At 43.7% G+C, this 25,372-nt stretch overlaps 1 protein-coding gene across 2 annotated transcripts in view; it reads right to left on the reverse strand.

Annotated features, from left to right (window-relative positions):
- CRAT (carnitine O-acetyltransferase) overlaps positions 1-25,372 on the reverse strand; it is a 75,916-nt gene that overhangs the window by 1,752 nt on the left and 48,792 nt on the right. For both annotated transcript variants that reach the window (XM_082263072.1, XM_082263073.1), the window contains exons 6-12: positions 12,773-12,947; positions 9,423-9,601; positions 7,110-7,210; positions 5,677-5,796; positions 4,396-4,518; positions 3,225-3,360; positions 944-1,006 (exon numbers count right to left, since the gene is read on the reverse strand). In XM_082263072.1, the coding sequence (XP_082119198.1) occupies positions 944-1,006; positions 3,225-3,360; positions 4,396-4,518; positions 5,677-5,796; positions 7,110-7,210; positions 9,423-9,601; positions 12,773-12,947 (897 nt within the window). The remainder of the gene's footprint in view (positions 1-943; positions 1,007-3,224; positions 3,361-4,395; positions 4,519-5,676; positions 5,797-7,109; positions 7,211-9,422; positions 9,602-12,772; positions 12,948-25,372) is intronic.

Genomic DNA, 25,372 nt, shown 5'->3' on the forward strand with positions numbered 1-25,372 from the left:
TTTTCTTCTCCTTCTTTCTTTCGGCAGGGCTTTTGGGACGGATCAGAGCGATTCTGATTGGTCAGTGCAAAGACTCACTCTGACCTGTCCCAGAAGCCCTGCAGAAAGAAAGGGAGAAGAGATTTTAAATCCCCCGAACTGCTGTGCGTGGACTGACCTCTCATTACCTTTTGGAGGCAAGTACAGTGGGGTGGGGGTAGGTAGGGTATAGGATGTTCGTTCTCCTATCCATTTTTTGTGAACTTACACTTTAAGTATCATTCAGGTTGGCACGGTTGCTTTGCACTACTGCTACTCCTGATGGCCGATCAAGGTGAATTGTCACTGTACTCAAGAAGTATATAATTATATTATTTCATCCCTTAACCTCCTTTTACCCCTTTCATTAAGGGCTATTTTGTGCTATTTAGCACTGTGCTCCTTTAAATGGCAATTTTGTGGTCATGCAACACTGTACGCAAATTATATTTATATAAAAAATTTTTTTCACACAAATAGAGTTTTCTTTTAGAATAGAGTTTTAAATAAACCAAAATGTCATATGGGTACAGTGTTGCATGACCGCGCAATTTTCATTCAAAATGCATCAGCGGCGAAATCTGAAAACTGGCCTGGACAGGAAAGGGGTCTAAGTGCCAGGTATTGAGGTAATGGAAAATGCTAATTACCTGTCTCTTGCTTTATTACACTCTAGGTCACTGACCTGGGACAAGTAAGCAGCCAATGAAGGCAGAATAAAGTCAGAATTCCTGATTTGTATACTTCTTCCAGGTCAGTGATGCTGAAAACAAAAGATCAACATGACAACCTGGAAAGTAGTATTTTAGAAGGTGACCAGCAGTCATAGCCTATGCATTTGTCTCAGTAGATTTTAATATTATTATAATTGACTCTACAGCACTGTGATCTCACTTTGCATGTGATAATTACACTTTAATCTTACCATGTCTGTGTAGACTCGATGAGCTTGCACTGCTTTCCTCAGCAGATCCACTTTTTCTTGGTTCTAAGGATTGAGAAATAAAACACAAAACCCACACTGAATAACCAACTACTCACAAGACTCCAGGAAAAATAAATTAAATTGACAAAGAAACAAACAAAAAAAAAAAATATTTTTTTTTTTTTTTTATAAAGGAACACCAGTCAAAGATCCAAGTTTATACACTGAATGTATGTCATATGCCAGGTGTATGTCAAAAATATATAAATTGGATAAGAGAAACAGTAAAAAACAAAATCTACATTGTTAGACTGCTGATTGGATAAAAAAAAAAAAGCTGTAACATAATAATGAAATCATCTCTGCTCTCTTCTTCAGACATGTTCAGTATAAGTACTGCCTAAGACCCCATTCACACTAGCGCGACTTGTCAGGCGACTTGGTCGCCTGACCAGTGGCGGTGGGTCGCCTGCCATTGATTAGCACAGGACCCGTTCTAATAGGAGCGACACAAGTCGCTCCGACTTAGAAAAAGGGTCCTGTACTACTTTGGGGCGATATGGAGGCGACTTGCATTGACTTTAATGATATGAAGTCCGTGCACCGCGACTTCACAGGTCACCCCAGCAAGTCGCGTCGCCCCTGTTTGAATGGGGTCTAAACCGGTATTAAACCCAAAATGAAAAATGTAACATTGGATGTGGTGGCTGCATTTGTTTTCTTTTTTAGGGTTTCCCCCCAACTGTTTTCATCTGGTCTATAACCACTTGCCAACCGTCCGCTGCATATATACTGCGGCAGGCTGGCTCAGCTGTGCGAATCACCGTACCTGTACGGCAATGCGCGGGAGCACTCCTAGGGGCGAACATGCCCCGCGCTCCCACCCCCATTAGGAAGCAGGTCGCAGTCCCATTAAAAATTGCAGATCACCGCCATTACTAGTAAACATAAATAAATAAATAAAAATAACAGAAATCTTTCCCCGTTTGTAGACGCGATAACTTTTGCGCAAACCAATCAATATACACTTATTGGGATTTTTTTTTCAAAAAACATGTAGCAGAATACAAATTGGCCTAAAAGAATGAAAAAAATAGATTTTTCAATTTTTTTTTGGGGGGGAATGGTATGTAGCAGAAAGTGAAAAATATTGTTTTTTTTTTTTTTTCAGAATTGTCGCTCTTTTTTTGTTTATAGCGCAAAAAAAAAAAAAAAATTTGGGTACAGCGTCGAACGACCACGCAACTGTCAGTTAAAATAATGCAGTGCCAAATCGCAAAAAATGGCCTGGTCATTATGGGGGCAAAATCTTCCGGTCCAGAAGTGGTTAACACACCATCTGTATTATTATGTACCTTCTGGATGGAGGAGCAGCCTTTGGACAGCAACATTGTCAGTCTGGGGGAGGGACTGTTACTGCGACAGTTTTTTTCTTTTGGAACCATTATTTTGGGATAAAGGTTTTACATAAATAAATAAAAAAGTTAAGCATCGCAAGCACCCCTGTCAGTGGTAAATGGTTTGTCTCAACCCTCTAAGTGCCAAATCTGCAGGGCAACTTGTTCTGACTTACTGGCAGGATCGCCAGGTGACAGAAGAAAAAAGTCTAAAAAAATAAAACGAATGCAGCCATACCATCTAAGCATTAGTAAGCTGCACTATAATAATGGTTTGCTTTTGGGGTTAAAACTGAGTTCTACACTGACGTAGCTGCTGACTTTTAATATTAGGACACTTAACTGTCCTGGAGTCCAGCGATGTTGGCACCGCAGTTTCCATCGGCTGTCGGGTGCTGCTGCCGCCGCCATTGCCGGTAAGGGAATCCGGCAGTGAAGCCTTGCGGCTTCACGGACGGGTCCCTACTGCGCATGCGCGAAGCGCGCTGCACATTCGAATTGGCTCGGCAGCGGGGGAAGGAGGAGGGGGCCAAACTTCCGAGGGACGTCTCCTGGAAGTGGGGAAGGGTACCTGTCAAAAACAGGTACCCCTTTCCCCCCTCCCCCATGAAAGGTGCCAAATGTAGCACCGGAGGGGGGAGAAAAAAAATGAGCGGAAGTTCCACTTTTGGGTGGAACTCCGCTTTAATACCACTTTTAAGCTGAGCCCTGATTGGTTCAGAGTGCTGCCCCTCCCTCTTCCTGTCTGAGTGTCACTGTGCAGGGGAGTACACTAGTCTCATAAAGACTGATCCAGATACATCAATTTTAATTAAAGCATAACTAAATTACACAAAATAATAAAAATATGCCTGGATTTCAACTTTATGGACTTATGATATCACCTGTTTCCCAGAATCCTCCATGCCTTGGACAAATTCTAGAGACTGAACCGAAGCAGACCGAATGGTATCTGTCCTCCCCAAGCGGAACATTCGAAGTGATGCACTCTCATAGGTGGCACAGGCCCTCCCGTAAATCCTTAAAGAGAAAGTATAATGCATTCTCAGCAAGCACATAGTCTATGTTATTTTTATTTATTTACTACAGGTATTTTTATAGCACTGACGATTTACACAACGCTTTGCATATTCTACATCGACATCAGTCCCTGCCCTCAAGGAGCTTACAATCTAAGGTCCCTATCTCACATACATTCATACACATACTGGGGCCAATTTAGACAGGAACCAATCAACCTACCAGCATGTCTTTGGAGTGTGGGAGGAAATCCACGCAGACAAGTCACTATTAAAAAAGTTATTGCTTTTCACACAAAGATTGCATTGCATCTTTATTCAGGAACCACAGAACACAACTGCTGATAAGATCAGTTGACGTGTTTCAGCCTAGTATAAGGCCTTAGTCATAACTACATTTAGACACAAAACTTTGAAATATATTTAATTGCAGACAATTAGCAAAAAGTTAGAATCAGTTGTAGTATATACTAAGGAAACCCATGTATGTGCCACTTAATATCCACAAACTACACAATGATAGTATACATAAATAAAAATAAAAAAAACAATGAAAATAAAGAAAAGTTATAAAGAGAACAAGAGGGAAGAGAGACACTGGAGAAAGACAGTTTAATGTATGTGCAGATCTGGATCCCATCTCAGATTTAACCTGCTGTCATTTCGCCCTGAATGATGACAGTGACTATTTAGGTAATTTGTATATTAATGTCCCATGTTTTTTACATTTTAAAAGTAGAGATGGGCTCAGGCTTGTTCGGATCCTAGTCCCAACCCACCTGAGCAATCCCGCCAGGAAGCCGTCACTGCACACTGCCAATCATAGGCAGCGTATGTATGCGCAGTGGCGGGCCAGGAAATGCCTCACTGTCTATGATTGGCGGTGTGGCGGCTTCCTGGCAGGATTGCTCAGGTGGGTTGTGACTTCAATCCAAACACGCCTGAGCCCATCCCTATTTAAAAGGCCATACCGCTGTATTTCCAGGACTGAACGATGCCGGTATTAGCAGTAAAACCAACCCTTTCATTTACTTACCGATAATAAGCCAGCTGGAGAGCCACCTGGATGAAGGCATCTGGGCTTAGCTTCTCAGACTTGGGGAAGTTTTTCCCAAATGCATTAAAAACAAAGACTTCGACATCCAGATCGTTAACCATTCTACAGGTCAAAAAAGAAAGGAGAAGAAACAAATTAAGAATTAAATTTAAAGTATACCTAAAGGCAAAACTTTTTTTTTGTTTTGTATAGAGTGGAGAGGGATGCTGTCTGCTTCCCGGTAAGGGAGATTCATCCTATTTACTATAAGGCCCCTTTCGCACAGCCCGTCCGTTGGACAGACTCCGTTTATCTCAGCGGGGGATCAATCCGCCGATCCACCGCTGAGCAGGATGACGACAGCTGTTCTCCGCACCATGTGCGGAGACACAGTTGTCAGTTCCCATACATCTCTATGGGGGAATCGGATGGGAACGGACCATCGGTCCGTTCTCATCTGAGCCACTGGATGGATGGAAAATAGGGTTTCCATCCGTCCAGATTTGACAGATCGGATCGGATGTCAGCGGACATGTCTCCGCTGACATCCGATGCCCCATAGGGATGCATGGGGGGGACTGTTCAGATCCGCCAAAAAAACAGACAGGCGGATATGAACAGTCCGTCTGTGTGAAAGGGGCCTTATAATTGAAATTGAAAGTGAAAGTAAAAGAGAATCCTAAATTTTGGGTTGTCCCCAGAAAACTAATAGAGGGGAATGAGCATGGGGTGTTATCAGATAAATAATCAAACACCAGGCAGCGCTAGATAAAATTAGGATAAGCACTAACAGAAGTTAGAAGGTCCCATTTAGATAATAGTCCCAATAGAACCATCAAAATGAGCCAATAGCACTCAAAGTAGTGAATGTCCATGAAGCACACCAAGTGAGGTAAGTTTAACCAAATGACAAAGTGATGACGAAACGCGTTAGGGCGTGACCATGCGGCTTTTACGGAGTTGCGTACGCTGGCTCCCTCTACTCATTCAGTTTTAAATGTATTGGTAGCTGCTTAAATAAGGTACTATATTATTTGTAGATTTTGGCGCAAGGTGGAGATCCCTTGTAATTTTATAAGGTTTTTTTCCCTTTTTACTAATAGAGGGGAATTCCCCTAATTGGCAGGGATTTTCTCTCACTTCCTTTTTGGCTATTGGACAGGAAGTGAAGGAAAATCTTTACAATGGGACACATGGCAAAACCAAATCTAACAGGGGTTATAACCCTCTATTACTCTATCCAAAATAAAATAAAAAAAACCTTGTTAAATTTGTACTCACATATTTAGGTTTTGCTTGGCTTTCTCAATGTCATTCTTAATCTCTGGAGTGATGTTAAAGCGCAATTTCTTGGGCATCGGTAAAGGAATCATGGGTGACCTGACTAGATCTGGCTTTTTCCTAAAACAAAATATAAAATTAGGATAGAAGTACATTTCTTTCAACCCGTTTTTTATTGAAGCTTAGACCAGAAAAAAATGATTACATCAATTATGTTATAATATACATTGGGTTACATAAACAATCAGCAAGCTATATCACAATGGATACATTTCAATGAGAAAGCAGGCACATCCTACTTCTTACTGCTCTAATGGCTTGTTGCCATTCCACTGGGGTGAATGTGGATCCCAGATCTCTTTCCCAGTTGATCATATTAGAGGACATTGGAAAGATCCCTTCATGTTGGAGAGTGGAGTAAAACCATGAGAGACCTTTGGGTTTGTTTACATTTTTTTGTAGATATTTCCACAATTCTTATTCTATATGCAGCATATAGTGGATGGTTTGTGTGAAAATGCTGCCCTTGAATCTGGGAGTTAGGTAAGGGATCAGGATATAAGTATATTTCAGTGTGATACTGGTTGACTAAAGAGAAGCACTTTAGGATTATTTAAATAATTTACTTTGGTGAAAGAGACCCTATTAGTACTCCACAATTGGCTGGATTGAGGGGTCCAGTTATAAGTGTACACTAAGCAATTGCTGTAGCAATCACTTTGTTGCTTTACTGCATTCTGGCCCACAAATAGGGACAGTGGGATATGGTCAGACATGCCGTACAGACTGAGGATTCAGATCAGTTGGCCTTTTCTTCTGGTAGGGACCCTGAATTAACGAACACTTCTGATGTGAAGTGGGGACTTGTGACAGGGGGCTTCTGATGCGAAGGGGGGGGGGGGGGCAGTTCTGATGTAAAAACTGGACTGTGATATTAGGGGGGTGCTGATGATGTCTGGGGAGGGAGGGGGGTTCTGGTGTAATGGGAAGGCTTCTAAAAGGAAATTATTTCTTGGAGTTTGTTTATTCATTTAATTTCCTTTTCGTCCTGCAATCATTTGTAAATTATACAAAGAATTAAAAAGTTCGGAAACATCTGTCTTATAGGATAAGCACGAGATTACACAGCAGCATTGTGCTTCCAGTGACAGGGAATTATGGGTAATAATGCAGCAGAAATAAATGTTCAGCAGCTATATCCCATCATTTGACATTTCTTCTCCTTGAAAACAGCGGGTGAATCAAGGGTGGGACCTCTTTTGAAGAAGTCCAACTGACATAAGGGGGCAAATTCTCTTCAGCCTTTCCTTGCAGGTGGTTTCTAAGCATCTAAAGTTTCTAAAGTTCTAAAGTTAAAGCATCTTCTTCAGTTTATAAACATCTAAGCATATTTGATACAAAAAATAAAATAAAAAGCACACGCAACAACTTACGTGTACTCAACAACATGGTCAACCAAGGCTACAATGGGAGGTCCTTCTGCAGGAGCATGTTCATACACCAGCCCACAAGAACCATCTTCTGCTACTATAAACTGGGGAAAAACAAAATGTAAAACAGATTCACTTTAATGCTGGCACATGCAGCTGCTTATAATTACCTTCCCTTCACTACCCCACCATCGGGAGTGACTAGTCCTCTGTAAATAAATCCTAATCCATGGGCAGACTAGGCTATCTCACAGGAGCGAAGAGAGGTATGTATAAGGGGCTAGTGGCAGGGGTTCCTACAGCATATGTGTGCAATTGGTACAGGTGCAGGTATACATGAGCAAGTGTAACTTCACTTTTAATACCCATGTCAAATACAACAAGAGGGTTCTGTGCACTTTGGCCCCTCTCACAGGGGCATGTCAGTGTGGTAAATTAAATCGGTGTAGGTGGATTTTTATTGCACCTCAGCCACCTGTAAAAACTTGCCAATGGCCACTGGATGGCACAAAAGTAGGAAGAATTGGTCTCCTGGCTGCCAATACCCCCATAAACGTGAATGGGGTCATGTTTCGGTATGAAACCCTCTTCATACAGGCATGTGGAAGGTCACCTGCTAACCATGGACCAGTCACTACTGACAAATCGAACGCGGATTGTGAGTAAACAGCTAGGTCCAAGTAAAGATGGCTTAAATGTACAGAATAACCGCAGAAATTTATTTTTTTGCTGATTGGTTTTCCCACAGCATTTTTCTTATTAGAACACTGGGGGAAATCATGTGACTTTTTTTTAAAGGGTCAATCCATCCAAAAGTGATATTTAGTTATAGGAGGTACCTGGCGGGCTTTGTCAGCACCTGGCTTCTTTTATGTCTTGGATACTGGAACAGCAAGAATTCCCTCATTCAAAAAAAGGCCGCAAACTGAAGAGGTTCAACTCCAAACAAGGTTTATTGAAATTACAGCCCACTACTCACTGACAAAGCTGCTCACTCACAAAGTAACCCTGTCAGGATCGACGTAGCAGAGCCTGACGCATAGAAGGATTTCTCACCTGATAGAGAACCCAGAATGCTACGTGGAATCCAGGGACGGGAATGCCGACAGGACACCTTGGCGGAATACACAGGTTAACCTGAGGGATGGGGTGTAAGTGCTAGCCGGTGTTCACCAGGGCTCCTGATGGTGGAGATGGATTTGGCTGCGTGCTAGCACCAGGTTGCGGTCCTCAGGATTCCTCAACCAGGCAAAGAGCAGGTCCAGGTCCAATATCAAATTAACAGATCAGAGTAAGGGGTCAGGGCGGGTAGCAGGCAATCAAGGTCAAAGATAAGCCGGGTCAGATGATCAGGAAACAACAGGTACGGGCACAGGAGACACAGGAAAGCTGAAGATCAAACAGCAAATGCTGTGTGGCTGCTGCATTTAAATAGGTCGTTTGGCACCTATGGTAATTTGTGCGCGCACAAGTGTTCGCGAACGTGAGAACGCTACGTGAGGGCGCCTCTGCGTTCACGCAGGAAGGTTTCCAGTGCCCCTGTGCACAGCAGTAGGCCCCTGACACATGCACACATGGGTTTGGGTGGAAGTGAGCAGTGTGCTGTCTCTGAAAAAAACCTTAGCTGGAGTTGAACGCCTTTTGTGTGTGGCCCAATATTTGGATGGTGGATTGCAGTGAAGAAGGAGTGGACTTCAGGGCCTTGGCACCCAGCTGATTTTACAGAATCAGGGAGGTAACAGGCTGGCCTGTGAGCGGTGAAAGGGGTTGGATTTGTCTAACAGTAAGATATCACTATCCCAATTCCTGGTCTTGACCGTTCCTGTCTCCAACACATAAAAATAATACACAATTCCAACAGGGAGAGTAAGTGCTCCTCATAATAAGCACAGCTTGTCTGCAAACCAAGGAAGTCAAATGCAAAAGTCAGAGGGACTCACCAATAGTAGAGCCATCAGATGATTCAACCCTCCAGCATCTACAGAACACTTGAAGTATCCGAAATTGGTGGACTGACCTTTTAAAGAGACCCTGTCTTTTTTTTTAATCATGGGTATGCCATAATTATGCCTTGCTGATCCTCCTATATCACTGCTAGTTTATTAGGATGGGTCCATCAAAAAACAAGAGACTCTTGGGAGTATCTAATGATGTGAAACACCCACGGACCCTTTGTTAGGTAGAGACAATGTCATTTTTGCTCAAGCTAATAAAAAAATAAGCTTTATTTTCCTGAAAAAAGGTATGCAATTTGGTGACGTCAACACATGTAATTTTGATTCCCATGAAGTGTCATCATTAATTTTCCTTACATACCTGCAGGGTTTTGTCGAACCATCTATTCCCACTGTTCAGATGGCTGCCTCCACCATGTAACATTTGGGCTGCCACCCGACTCTTGTAGAGATCATCAGAGACATTTGGCATTGGAGCATCCAGGCACACTGTGAAGATACTGTTCTGGATTATACGCACGGACTCTTTGTTGATCTTATCTAGAGAGAAAATATATTGTCATCAGTGATGGCAATGTGCCTAGTTTAACAATCAGTAATCTTTAAAGCTCATTTGAAAACTCAAGCATTTAATTATCTTATAGTACTGCATCATTGTATGCTATGCTTTTATCTACGTTTTACATGGAAACTCCTTAAAATATTCCTTTTTCTGCCTACCTCCCCAGTGCTTTGTGCAGGCATAGAAGAGTAAACCCACACCACTCATTACTGTATAAATGTCCACATAATGCAGATGAACAGAGTAGTCATGGCTGGCTAGGTTTGTGCACTGGGCAGTATGGATAGACTCTGGTGCCTTCTGGACTGTGGACTCATACATAGATGCAGGGTATACACGTTCATTTTTTTTTTGTTCAGCCTGTGGGCAGAACAAAAAAAAACTGACAGATCTCTGCATCAACACAAAGGATGTCTGATCCAGGGATCTCCCCAGCCGAACGAATGTATTCTGACCCCGCCCCCAGAATTCACAGATCAGCGTTTGCAACCATTGGCTGCAAGTGCTGATAAAATGCTCATTTTCCAGTAGGGTTGTTTGTTGTGACAGAAGTCTACTTTTGTGAGTTCAATTGGACATTAAATGGACTTCAGAAAAAAAAAAAGAAGGAGGACAGCGCCTTATTGTATTTTATTCGAACATAAACATTTACTCAGCATAGAATATAGCCCACAAGGTTGCAATGTTCCGTAAAGTTTGGGAAGATTTTCATTGCCTCAAGAAGATTTCTTGGCATAAACTGGTGGGCTTGTAATTTTGATATATGTTGGACAATTGGGGAAGACATGTTCTTTTTATTATCTCATTGTATTTTCTTTAATCTTGTGAAATACTTTAATAAAGACATTGAAACAGAAAAAAAAGAGGACTTAGGGAGATACATTATAATTATAAAAATACAGGATTTATATATCGCCAACTGTTTGCGTAGCACTTTATATAGGGGGACAGTACAATTACAATACAGTTCAATACAGAAGGAATAGGAGGGCCCTGCTTATGAAACTTACAATCTAAAGCAGTGGTTTTCAACCAGGGATCCATGGAACCCTAGGGTTCCTCCAGAGGTTGCTATGGGTTCCTTGAGCAACAAGCAATTTCTGCCTCTCAGATAAGTTCCCCTGACCCCATGGATCTTTTTAGCTATCTGGAAGAAAGTAATTATTCCCAATATCCACAAGTGTAAGGAGCATTCATCCCACTGACCATCACACTAACGTATCATGAGTTGTAGATATAGTCATTTTTAGCAGGGGTTCACTGAGACTTGAAAATTATTTCAAGAATTCCTCTGTGTTGAAAAGGTTGAGAAAGGTTGATCTAAAGGAATGTTAATCACACTCTGATGCCTGATCCTTTAATCTGCAATTTTATTAGATCTGGTTGTTGGGGATTCTCTAGGAGGAGTCAGACAAACAAACATTGTCAGATGAACAGTGCCTGCAGCCAATCAGCTGCAGATAATGTTCAGGCATTTTGACAGCAGCTGCTAACGACTGTCAGAATACTATAGCCCAGCAGGGAAGATTCGTCCATCCAAACTGTTGGTGTGGATGGAGGAATCCATTAGATTTCTTTTGTTCAGCCCACAGGCTAAATTAAAGTTATTTATTAGTGTATGGTCAGTTTTAGGAATCTATAAGCCCCAGAAATTTTTGAGGGGTGGATTGAGTGCCAACTGCTGGAAAAAGTTCTGGGCTGAAGTTGCAGCTTAGATAGCTTGGGGCACAGAACGGAGTGCAACGAACATAGTACATTCACCTTCTCCATCTGCACCTACCCATAAAGTCAGGAAACATCAGGCCTCACCGACAAAGAAACATTAATTAGAGATTGGAAGAGAAGAGGCTTTTCTTGTTAAAGTAGAACTTTACCCATAACAACTTAATAAAAATAATGTTCTTTAGCAAGGAACATACGTTCCACATTAATATTTATGCTACCAAATTTAGTGAGTGCTGTAAATTGCCTCCAGAACTGTTCCTGTCTCTTCTTGCTGAAGGCTGCCATTTTGCTGTAGCCCAGAGCCAATGACAGTAGTAAATCTTTAGGCTGTCAGCAGATCAGCCTCTACAAATTCGGCACAGTGCCTAAAAATAAAGAGCAATTGAGCATGTGCAGAGTAGGATTTTAGCTCTTTACCACTGCTCACTGTGCTGCTACTGCGGCACAGTGGCTCGTTATCGTCTGGCGACGTAGGTCTACGTCACCAGACATTCCCCTCCCTCGGTGGCGCGCGTGCCGCCGAAGGCTCGCTCCAGCTGTTTTCAGTCAGTCGGGCCAGGGGAGGAGGATGCACTGAACCCTCGATCTGTCCTTGTGTCACTCAGTCACCTCCCCCCCACACGTTAGTAAGCACCAGGCATACATTAACCCCTCCCTCTCCAATAAAATTAACCCCTTCCCTGCCAGTGTCATTTTTACAGTAACAGTGCATATATATAGCACTGATTACTGCAGTAATGTCACTGGTACCCCCAAAAGTGTCAAAAATGTCAGTCAAGGGTCCGATCTGTCCGCCGCAATGTCGCAGTCCCGCAAAAAAAAAAAACGCAGATCGCCGCCATTACGCGTTAAAGAAAAAAACACCAAAAATGACAGAAATCTTTCCCTTTGTTAGTAAACGCAATAACTTTTGCGCAAACCAATCAAAATACGCTTATTGTGATTTTTTTTTACCAAACATAGGTAGCAGAAAACAAATTGGCCAAAAATTTAAAAAAAATTTGATTTTTAAATTTTTTTGGGGGGAATTTCATATAAAAAAATGTTAAAAATATTGTTATTTTTTCAAAATAAATGCTCTTTTTTTGTTTATAGCGCAAAAAGTAAAAATCGCACAGGTGATCAAATACCACCAAAAGAAAGCACTGTTTGTGGGAAAAAAAGGACATACATTTCGTTTGGGTACGGCGTCGCACGACCGCGCAATTGTCAGTTAAAGTCGCACAGCGCTGAATCGCAAAAAGTGGCCCAGACGTAAGACAGCAAAATCCTCCGGTGGTAAAGTGGTTAAACAGTTTTACATAGCTATACCTGCAAAAAGAAATCTAGCAGGACTTCATTTTCTGACTAAAGGTCCACTTTAATAAACTTAGTGGGAAGCATCTTGTGGTTTCTGGTCTTAGGCAAGGCTTTTTTTGGCTTACCTTTGATGAGATTATTGTAGGCCTTGGCCCAGCTGTTCCTGTGATTTGAGGTTAGGATGCCAATGGGCTCTTTATTAGACTGAAGTGAGGTTCCCCAGATCTTCTCCAGCTGAATGAAAATCTGATCTACGGTGAGCGGCGTTCCATCACTGCGATACACATCTAGCTCAAAGAACTGTGAATGGATAAGAGCACTCTTTCAAGAGAAGGGACCGAGTAGTGTGCAGAGTACACATTTCTCCATTACCATCTTAGAGTTAGGCCCCTTTCACACTTGTGTGACTTTGGGACTGCAAAGTCGCTTGACAAGTCGTACCCCATGATTTCCAATGAGTACCATTCATATCTGTGCAACTTCAAAGTAGTTTTGCACTACTTTGGTCTAACTTTGATGTGACTTGAGGTCCATAGACCTCAACATTACACAGGCATTGCTTCAAGTCGCATCAAAAGTTGTGTCAAAGTCACATGACTTTCAGGTCGTACAAATAGGAAAGGGGCCTTAGGGGTTCTGTGAAATGAACCACGCTCAGACACACATGAAGGGATGTGCCAACAGTTGGAAAGTACACAAAATGACAAGAAGATTTAAATAGAGAAAAGAGAGAAAAAAATACCATAAATAAATATAAAAATTAGGAGTTCCAAAGAATAGAGTGAACAATAAGATTAAAGATGAACTCTTTGATAATCAAATATTGTCTATATACAAGGGGCCATGTGTATTCTACTGTGAATCTTGCTGCGATTTGTGTATTTCTTCCAGATCTGTGCAGCAATCCAGTGTAAAACTTTGCCTCTGTACAGGAATTTCCTGTAATAAAGCCCGCTCACTGCGGCTCTCTCTCCTTGTGCAGGCGGACTGGTCTGGTCTCCGCCCCTCCTGTAGTTTTCTGTAAGCATCCTGTAGTGCATGGGTGCTCAACCTGTGGTCCTCAAGCTGTTGCGGAACTAAAAGCCCTATGAGGCATTGCAAGGCTGACAGATACAAGCATGACTTCCAAGGGCAGAGGAATGATGGGATTTGTAGCTCTGCAACAGCTTGAGCACCCATGCTGTAGTGCACGTGTTAAACAAAAGGCCCACAGGCCAAATGCGGCCCGCCAGGCCATTATATGTGGCCCCTCGCATCTCTCCTGCAGTTGTGGCTCCCCCCCTCGTCTCTGCACCCATCTTGTCTCAGCAGTCGGCAGCAGAGAGGAGGACAGAACTCTTCCTACAGATCCTGTGCTCTCTCTGTGCAGCCACAGCACCCCCCCCCCCCGTCTTCTTCTCCCCTGTTCTCACAATTCATATAAAGGGCGGTGGACTGTGATGTAATGGATGGTGGGGGACTCTTAACATCTGATGTAATGGGTGCTCTGGACATCTAGTCTTACATAAACAACTGGCCCTTTGAGGGAAACCATAATGCTGATGCAGCCAGCAAAAAAACTAAGTTTGACATCCCTGCTGTAGTGGGTAGACCTGCGAGGTTTCTCCAACAGCTCTAATCTTTGTATAATCTATGTGCAGCCTAGCAATGAGATCACCACTACTTTACGAAGTAATAGCTGGGTTAATAAAAGGCATTTGAACCCATGCAGCAGATTTATATAATACAATAATAAAAAATACCCCGTGATGCACCTCCATCCATGTGTATACCCTCTTGGGACTTTAAATGATGTGCAACACGCCCAATGATACAATGTATATTAATATACTATGTATAACATCACAAATCACAAATCTGTTTCATAATATGGTACTTGTCTGTGTTTACTTGCTGACATTGTATGTTCCCATAAACTTGCTTTTTACATTGTATCATTGGGCATGTTGCGCCTCATTCAAAGTCCCAAGGGCAAATTTTTGCAACTGTCAGCGGATTTCTATATTTTGTGGTTATTGAGGAATATATTTAGATTAAATTCTTTGTGTCCGGAGCTTTATTGCAGCTGTTGACTTTAGGATAAGGTTTTCTTTTTTAGATTACTTAGGCTGCAGGAAAGCAGACTAGAAGTAGTAAAATGTATTAAAGGCTAACTTCTGAACTATGAGAAGCATGGCACCTCTGGGTCATGTGAAGTGAAGTCAGCATGCAAGGTCACAAGACTCACGGTCAGCAATGCCTTTGTTCATTTTTATTGAAGTCTCTGCTCACATTAATACCCCAGTGACACCACAGTGGCAACCTGAGTAACCTAGAACTTGATATGTGGCCACCATTTCTGACTCCTAGGCACATTTTGGAATAATTTACCGCCCCTAGCCTGTCTTCGACAGTCCATGTAGTCAATGTAAGTGGGCATAATGCTACAGTTTAGGTCTGCTTTAGAGAGCACAAGAAAGACAAGTGAGCAGAGAAGGAAGAGAGTAATGGCTCGTACACGCGATCCGAACATCGGACGACAGATCATCCATTTTTCTTTGCATGCTAGTCTCATATCAACAATGAAGAGTTTACTAAAGTTACAAAAATTATTGTATGACAGAATAAAAATTCGGAAGCGATGTAATGTGTTGTAGTGCCTTTGTATTGTATTTTTGAATGACAACTGTACTGATTATCCACCGTGTTTTTACGTCGGTATTTTGACGTTAAATACCGGGGTTATGGCAGCAGATAGCTATCATAACCCCAGTATTTTTTTAAACGGCGGGGCGGTCCGTTTTAACATAAGGGTGGTCCCAGTGGGATCACCTTTATGCGTGGTGGGAGAGGTGCCCCCCTCCTCCCGCCACGTCCCGGTCGTCTTCCCAGCTTACGGGACTCGTCGGTAGCGGGGAAAACGATCCGGTCCGCTGTCCCCTCAGGCAGGAAGTCAAGTGAGGGCAAGATGGCCTCCACTCCACTCCTCGAAGCAATCGAATTGGTTATGAGTAAACGATCTTTTGAATCGTGAACAGCGTCAACCTGTCCCATGTCTGTGTGATGCACTGCATGTATTTATGTTTTATGGGGAATAAAACACTTCCACTTCACCATACTCCTGAGTGCGGTAAACCTTTCTTCGATTGCTTAGTATCTGGATGGCGGATCCGACCTGCACCGGAGTGCTTCACCTCACCTGAGCGGCTTTTTCTGTTATCATGTATGCCACTCCACTCTATGGCCTTGGAGGACCGGAAAGGCGTCATACGTCGCTTCCTAACAACGGATTTAAAGAGTCCATTTTGTTTTCCATCATGAAAAAAATTACTTTTTTTTTCTTTAGTGTAGATGTGAGGTGTGAGGTCTTTTTGACCCCAGATCTCAAATTAAAGAGGTCCTGTCATGCCTATTTCTATTACAAGGGATGTTCACATTCCTTTTAATAGGAAACAAAAGTGATCAAAATATTTTTTTTTGTAAAAAGGACAGTGTAAAAATAAAAAATAAAATAAATAGGAAAAAAAATTAAAAATTAAAGTGACCCGTCCCTGTTAGCTCGCGTGCAGAAGCGAACACATACGCAAGTCGCGCCCACATGTGAGGTATCGCCGCGATCATTAGAGGGAGAACAATCATTTTAGCCTTCCTCCTCCTTTAGAACTCCCCTGTAGCATTAAACTGGTAACCTGTAGAAAATTTTTAAAGTGTCGCCTATGGAGATTTTTAAGTACCAATGTTTGTCGCCATTCCACAAGCGTGCGCAATTTTGAAGCATGACATGTTGGGTATCAATTTACTCGGCATAACATTAGCTTTTACATCATAGAAAAAAATTAGGCTAACTTTACTGTTTTATTATTTTTTAATTTAAAAAAGTGAATTTTTCCAAAAAAATTGCGTTTGTAAGATCGCTACGCAAATACGGTGTGATAATATTGCAATAATCTCCATTTTATTCTCTAGGGTTTCTGCTAAAAAATATATAACGTTTGGGGGTTCTAAGTCATTTTCTAGCAAAGAAAAAAATTTTTTTTAACTTGTAAACAACAAGTGTCAGAAAAAGGCCTGGTCCTAAAGTGGTTAAATGAAAATCCTACGATCTGGTATCGTAAGAGAAAAATGTTTGTGTTTGTCCGATCGGATAATATCGAGCGAACTGTCTTGATCCGCTCTCAAAAGCTCTATACTAAGGACCAGAATATCGTGCGGTCGCTTCAAAAGCAGTATTTTTCGTCTAATTTTCGGATCGTGTGTACGAGCAATTAGGCCCGGTTCACACTGGTGCGACATGGGATCTGACTTGTGATAGCACCAGTTGGATGACATGTGAAATGTTCCTGCACTACTTTGGTCTGACTTTTTATACCACTTCAATGCCATAGTTTGTAAAAAGTCACATTATAGCAGTTGTTTATCGCTGGCCTTTTTTTTCCCCTGCAAGGTAAAGTCATAATGTGCTAGTATGCATCACATATTAGCACATTATGTGAAACTTACCGTAAAACAAAGCTGTTTCAGCGCCGGGATGTCAGTGATATAGCCGCTTCCATCTTCACCCGTCTTGCTTCCAGGTTAGCGGGCTCCAGCTCTGTGACTGGCCAAGGCAGCGATGATGTCACTCCCGCGCATGAGCTGCCGTTCACTGCACAGGGCTTGAAAGGAAAAGCATGGATGGCCATTCCTTCAGAGGGCATGTGCCAGTGATAACAGTGGCTGCATGCAATGAAAATATCTCCTAAATAGTGCAGGTTTAGGAGATATTTAAACTACCTATAGGTAAGCCTTATTATAGGCTTACCTATAGGTAAAAGTTAGGAAAGGAAGTTTACTTCCTCTTTAAAGCAGAGTTTCGCTCTCCCCCACCAAAAATTAAAAGTCAGCAGCTACACATACTGTACACATACTGTAGCTGCTGACTTTTAATATTAGGACACTTACCTGTTCTGGAGTTTTGTGATGTTGGCACCGCAGCCGATGTTTCCATCGGCTGTCGGGTGCTGCTGCCGCCATTGCCGGTAAAGGAACCCGGCGGCTTCACGGGCAGGTCCCTACTGCGAATGCGCGAAGCGCCCTGCGCATTCCTATTGGCTTGGCGGGGGAGGAAGGAGGAGGGGAGCCAAACTTCTGAGGGACAGTGCCGCGGCGCCATATCCTGGAAGTGGGGAAGGGTACCTGTCAAAAACAGGCAAATGAGTGGAAGTTCCACTTTTGGGTGGAACTCCAATTTAAGTTGGATCAAAGCCGGACTGAAGTTGCAGGGCAAAGTCGGATCGGAGTCGGATCGGAAGTCGTGCGACTTTCATGTTTGAGCAGTGTGAAAATGGGCAGAGGCAGATAGGATGAGAAAAGAGGACAAGATGAGAGAAAGTAGAGAACAGAACGTAATGGGGGATAAATAGAGGAGAGAAAGGGAAGTCGACAGAAAGCAAAGAGGCAAAGAGGACAGATGGTGAAAAAAAGAAGCAGACAGAAAGCAAAAGAGAAGAGGGCAGAAAGAAGTGGGCAAAAACCAGAAAAGATAGAAAGTGAAAAGGGGACAAAGAAGAGGACAGAAAAATAGAAATGTAAATATAATAAACATAAGAAATAAGGGTGCGGTATCTGTTTACCATAGACATTAGGGTGGCTGAAATTGCAAAATATGAAAGTGACAGAGACATTTAGAAAGTAAAAGAGCAGTGAACAAAATGCAAAGAGAACAGAAAACGAAAGAAGTAGACAAATCCAAAGAGGAAACCAAAAGAGACGCTAAAAGTAGATGAATGCAAAAAAAAGAGCAGTACACTTGGTTGATAACACAAAGGCAAACAGAATATCAGGTGTTTGAAACTCCCTATGTAAATCATGAAGACATGGTGACAATACTTAAAAGAATAATGGAATTGGGAAGATGTTAACAGATTTTGACCATGAAATTTAGTTGGTGCCAAACACAACAGATGCAGCATCCAAAAGAGCTAACACTCTGGGATTTTCAAACATTTCACTCCATACAGTTTCCAAAGAATGAGAAAAAAAAAAAAACAGAACAAGTTCTGTGGGTGAAAATAATTAATGAGAGTAGCTAGAGAAATATTACCAGGTTTGAGCAAGCAGAAAGTCCTTAAAGTGTAACTCCATTTTTGTTGAGAAAAAAATATTCCCCTCTGGGTGATCTCTATACATTGCAAGGATTTTAACAAACTTTGTTGCAGATTCCTACCTTTTATTATTCTCAAGAAATCATTGTTTGTCCCTCTGTGCCGAGTGGGTCTGATGAGAGTGGTTTCATAATTATCAATCAGCTGTGGCAGCTGCAGGGCTTTGAATGAGGAAATCTGCTGGGCCTGCATCCCTTTAGACGTGTTCCTGTTAAGAGTATGTCACCAAAAATGACATTTGTGTTGCAGGGGATGCCAGAAATCTGACTTGTATCTTAGTGCAGACTTCTGGGAAAATTGGTGAGCCAATCACACAAGCAGGAAATAATGTTTCTGGGGTGTGGTCAGTATACATTCTGTATACAGACACCTCCAGGTAGCCATCTTGCATTGCGTTTTTTCAGAAAATTACAACAGTTGCAGATTGAAAAGGAAAGGTAGTTTTTAAGAATATTCAATTACAATATGACTTGTGTCGCAATTGTATACGGCTATACGCTATATTGTTTTTTCTTTTTTTGTTATTTTTTTTCCCACAAAAGTGGAGTTACCCTTTAACTGCGTAAATGGCCACTATTTATAATGGTGGTGTGCAGAAAGGAATTTGTGAATAAAAAAAAAAAACATAAAAAAAAAAAAACATCAGTTCTTCAAGAAAGAGTTGCAGCCACAAAAAAACTATCATGGATCCTATTCTTGTCAGTATGAAAGGGGATTATGAGACTACAGTGGGCATTAGATCACCAAAAGTAGAAAAAATGGATTTTTGTAAGAACTTACCGTAAAATCCTTTTCTCTTAAGCTCATTGACAGACGTAGTCTTCTTGATTCTCAAGAGCTGGGTTATGTTGTCTCCGCAGGAGTAGGACTAGGCAGAATGACAAAACGTTCTGGCTCCACCCTAGGGGGCAGTCCCTGAGGGTATATCCTCCCTCTCTCTGCTACAGGGAATCAGTTCTGTTTAAAGCAGTACAGAGAAATTAACCCAACCCAACTCAATGATAGAGGGGCGGGTACTACGTCTGTCAATGAGCTTAAGAGAAAAGGATTTTACGGTAAGTTCTTACAAAAATCCATTTTTCTCTATCGCTCATTGACAGACGTAGTCTTCTTGATTCTCAAGAGCTGGGACATCCAGAAGCAGTGCCACAAATGAGGGGTGGGATTGACAAAATCAAATCCAATCTAGTAGGCCCAACCGGTGCCAAACTAGAAGTTTTAAAGGCTCATTATAAACAAAGAATGAGACTAAAAGAAAAAATTTTCCAACGGAAAAAACCCTCGAGGTAGACCACTGGTCTCCTCAAATTGCGGCCTGCAGAACCTTGCGGCCAAATGAGGCATCAGACGATGCCATAACATCAACTTTATAATGTTTAGAGAAGGTATGCACCGACGACCAGGTAGCCGCCTTGCACACCTGGACCACTGACGCCTGATGGCGAAAGGCCCATGACGCACTAAGTGCCCGAGTGGAGTGCGCCTTAACAGGGAACGGGGGCTCCCGACCCTTAATAGAATAAGCCTGCACTACCGTCTGTCTGATCCATCTGGAAATGGTCGCGGCAGATGCAGGCAACCCCTTTTTGGGTCCATCTGGGATCACAAAAAGTGAATCCGTCTTGCGAAACGAGTCTGTCGTTTTCAAGTATACCCTGATCGCCCGGACCACATCCAAGGAGTGCAAAGCAAATTCCCGAGGATGACTGGGCTTAGGACACAGGGAAGGTAATACAATTTCTTCATTCAGATGAAATTCTGAAACTACTTTTGGTAGGAAGGATGGATTCGGACGAAGAACCACCTTATCTCTATGAACCACCAGATATGGTGAACGACAAGATAATGCGGCCAGTTCTGACACCCTGCGTGCAGAAGTAATAGCCACCAAGAAGGCCACCTTCTGGGACAACGTGGGTAGAGGAATCTCCCTAATATCTTCAAAGGGAGGTTTCTGAAGAACCGACAACACTAAATTAAGATCCCAGGGGGGTAACGGCGCGTGCACTGGCGGAGCCAGATGTCGCACCCCCTGGATGAAATTCCGCACCAAGGAATGAGTAGCCAAAGGCTTCTGAAAGAAGATGGCTAATGCTGAGACCTGACCCTTGATAGTACTCAAGGCCAGTTTCTGCTCAACCCCTTGTTGCAGAAAAGCCAATATTCGACTAATCGAATAAGACCGAGGACGGAACCCCAAAGGTTCACACCATGCAATGTAGGACTTCCATGTGCGATGATAAATCTTTCTGGAAGTCGCTTTCCTTGCTTCAACTAGAGTAGGAATAACTGAAGCTGACAAACCTTTGTCCTTCAGCACCTGGGTCTCAATAGCCAGGCCGTTAAAGCCAGCGATCGTAAAGCAGGATGGAAGATCGGTCCCTGAGACAGTAGATCCTCTCTGAGAGGAAGTCTCCACGGGACGTCCGCCACCAGTCTGACCATGTCGGCGTACCAAGCTCGACGAGGCCAGTCCGGAGCTACCAGGATTACTGGGATTCCTTCCTCCTCTACCCTGCGAAGAAGTCTTGGCAGTAACGCGAGAGGAGGGAAGGCATATATTAGCTGGTATTACCCCCACGGGGCGATCAGTGCGTCTGCGGTTTCTGCTAGAGGATCGCGGGAGCGAGCCACGAATCTCTGAACTTTCCTGTTGAATCGTGATGCCAACAGATCCACATCCGGGGTGCCCCACCGTAGGCACAACTGGTGGAAAACGTCTGGATGGAGGGACCATTCCCCCTGATCCAGGGTCTGACGGCTGAGATAATCTGCCTGCCAATTCTCCACCCCCGGAATGAACACCGCAGAGATTGCTGGAACAAATCGTTCCGCCCAGCGAAGAATGCAAGCCACTTCTTTGGCCGCTCGGACACTCTTGGTGCCCCCCTGGTGATTGACATAAGCCACGGCCGTGGCATTGTCCGACTGGATCCGAACCGGGCTGCCCTGGAGCTGCTCGGTCCAGTGAATCAGACAAAGTCTGATCGCTCTCAGTTCCAATACATTTATCGGTAATCTGGATTCTTCCGGGGACCAAAGTCCCTGGGCAGATAATTGACCGAGAATTCCTCCCCATCCGGATAGACTGGCATCCGTGGTCACTATCGTCCAATATATTGGCAGAAAAGACTTTCCCTGGCTGAGCATTGGAGACCGAAGCCACCAAACCAGAGACTCTCTGGTCTGTTTGCTCAATCGTATCTGATTGTCCAGGGATTCCGGATTCCGATTCCATCTGAGGAGAATCTCTTGCTGAAGAATTCGGGTATGGGACTGGGCAAATGGGACTGCTTCGAATGAAGCCACCATCAACCCCAGAACCCTCATGCAAGTCCGAAGGGAAGACCAGCTGTTGGACAGTAACAACTGGACTGCTGATTGAATCTTTCGAAGTTTCCCTACCGGAAGAAACACTCTTGTCCTGACTGTGTCTAGAATTAGACCCAGATATTCGAGCCTCTGGGTGGGAACCAGAAAAGACTTTTGCTGGTTCACCAGCCACCCGAATTCCTGTAAAGAAATCATAGTAATTTCTATGTTTTGTAGCAAGGTCTGAGGAGACTCTGCATGAAGCAGAAGATCGTCTAGGTAACCTAGAATCGATATACCTCTTTGGCGCAGAAGTGCCAACATTGGGGTCAACACTTTTGTGAAGACCCGCGGAACCGTGGCGAGACCGAAAGGTAACGCCACAAACTGATAGTGGTCCTCCTCTACGGAAAAGCGTAGAAAACGCTGATGTCCTGCGAAAATGGGAATGTGAAGATAGGCGTCCTTGATGTCTATGGACGCTAGGACATCCCCTGGATGCAGGAAGGCTGCTACCGTGCGAATGGACTCCATTCTGAATCTTCTTATGTTGACGAAAGAATTGAGTGCTCTTAAGTCCAGAATTGGACGCACTTTGCCCTCTTTCCTGGGTATTGTAAACAGGTTTGAATAAAACCCTTGAAACCGTTCTGTCCAAGGAACGTGGACTACCACTCCTTGTTGTAGTAGATCTGTGACTGCTCTCCGCAGATCTTCTAGACGATCCGGAGATAGTCGGATATTGGAAGGGAAGAATCGCGCCGGTGGGAGAGATCGAAACTCGATCTTGTACCCTGACTTTATGACTTCGCAAACCCATTTGTCCGGGATTCTGGAAAGCCATGGATCCGGGAACCGGCGAAGACGTCCCCCCACCCCAGTTATGGGTGGGGGCGCACCTTCAGGCTTTGGATGGTTTATCTTCAGGTCTGGAGGGGGCGGGCTTTTGCTTGCCCGACCAACGACCCCTGACGCCTCCTGTAGGAACCTTGGAGGACTTAGTTTTTTCACCCGCTGGACGAAAAAACCTCTTGTGAGCAGAAAAAGAAGGCCCTCGTCTTTGACGAGTTCCTCTACCTTTAAAATTTTGCGGTAAAAAGGTGCTTTTTCCACCGGTGAGATCCTTAATGATCTCATCTAAGTTGGCTCCAAATAGACGTTCTCCTGAAAAGGGGATATTAGCCAATGCTTTTTTGGAACCTTGGTCGGCTATCCAACCTTTTAGCCACAGTGTACGCCTGAGAACCACTGCTGAGACTGATGCTCGCGCCATTAATGGAGTGGCGTCTAACGCCGCATCACATACAAACTGTAACCCCTGTATCATTTGTTCCAACAAATCTGATACCGCCTGAGGGACTTCTTCTAAGTCCCGGCGTAACCACTTGGTCCATTCAGTTACAGCCTGCGAAACCAGACCAATAGCAATTATTGGCCTGAAAGCTGATCCAATCAAGGAAAACATGGTGCGAGACATAGCTTCTATCTTGCGATCCACTGGATCTTTGAAAGACGGAGCGTCTTCTAAAGGAATAACCGTGGCTTTATTCAATCTAGCAATTGGTGAATCCACCACAGGTGGTTCTGTCCATTTCTTAATAAGGGTTTCCTCAAACGGATAACGCCTGTCAATGCGTTTGGAAATATTAAAAGTGCGTTTTGGCAGACGCCATTCTTCATCGATTGGATTGCCAAAACATTTGGGCAATGGAAAAACCTTTGCCACTTTGATGCGCTTTTTAGTCCCAAAAGGGATCTCAGTTTCAGCTATTTCTGATGGAATACCCTGTAACCTTAAAGTCTCTTGAACAGATACAATGAGTGCGTTTACCAACGCTTCCTCTCGGGCTATGGCAGATGCCGAAACATCCTCCTCACTGTCTGAAGAGACAGGACCCGAGACACCAATACCAGATGAAGTACCTGCAACTGCAGAAATAGGCTCAGAGTCTGAATCCGAGGTTTCAGATAATAAGGGGTTAGGCGGGGGTCGCTTTCTTGCGCCCTGTCCCTGACAAGCCACTTCCACCCGGGACACAAAAGTTTCCATAATGGCTGACAAAGATTCAATTGTCAATGGGGTGCTGGAGGATCCCGCAGACCCCTTGAGGGGATCCGGAGGAGATACATGAGTGGCAGGGTCCATGTTAATACAGGACACTTTTGCCAGCAATAAACAAAAAAACTTTTTTTTTTTTTTTTTTTGTGTGTCTCCCCCTAGCGCAATAGCGCCCCTCAGAGTACCTGCTTCTCGATCCCAGAGAGAGAGAGAGGGACCCCCAAGGCTCACCAACCGATGCAGTGCAGTTTCCAACAAACTGCAGCCAGCGTCTGTCTTACACAGACTGGAAGGAGCCGTTTGCTTTTTCCCGGGCAGAAGGCGTGGCTCCGCTCCCTGTGTACGCCTTCCGGCGTTCCCAGCCCTCCACGAGGAAGCTGGGCTCACAAAACATGGCCGCCCCCATAGAAGAGACATAAGACTCCAAAAACATGGCGGCCGGCGTGACCTGAGGACATACATGCATTCGGTCTACGGCAAAATGGCGGCGGACCGCCGATATCGTCTTCCCAGCACATCCACCTGCACTCTGCTGAGAGGTGACATATGGATCTACAGAGATACACTGCACATAAGGTAGGATTATACCTCCTATGTTTGCTGTAATGTTACAGTCTGCTGGGTAGAGTGTTAGCTCTTGAACCAAGTCCACTTCCCACAAACACATGCTGTATTACAAGGGGGACTTGTAAGTGTCAGATATATACTGACCATATATGGAGGGGCCCATAATATATACTGCCTCATAAATGAGGAAAAAAGGGAACGTTTTACTCACCATACCGAACCGACAGGCACCCTCTCTTCATAATACCCTCTCCACCGAGGTGGGGGTTTGTGGACGCCTCGACTCTCTGGTCCTGGCGTCCAAGCGAGCTTTTAACTCGCAAAGTCAGTCCCTTTACTGGGACTCCGTCGCGGCCGACTCAGCGCACTGGTCTGCACGCGCTTTTAGGCAGAAACCGGGGTGACCACTGGATCTCACATCCAGCCCGTCGCCCGGCCCCGCATACTTACTTGAATATGTCGCGGCCGACCAAGCGCAATGCCTGGTCTGCACACGCTCGTAGGCCGGCTGGGGTGACCACAAGTGTCGCCCAGTCCGGCATTTTTGCTTGAAGATCTCACAGGAAAAAAACACTGGAGAAAACTACCTAAAAAATGTCTTTTTCTTAAAGAAAAAAAGTCTTGCCAGGACCAAAAGATCCCAGCAAGGAACTTAGGTCCTTACT

Source organism: Pelophylax lessonae, assembly GCF_965119305.1.
Source record: "Pelophylax lessonae genome assembly, chromosome: 7".
Taxonomy (NCBI): domain Eukaryota; kingdom Metazoa; phylum Chordata; class Amphibia; order Anura; family Ranidae; genus Pelophylax; species Pelophylax lessonae.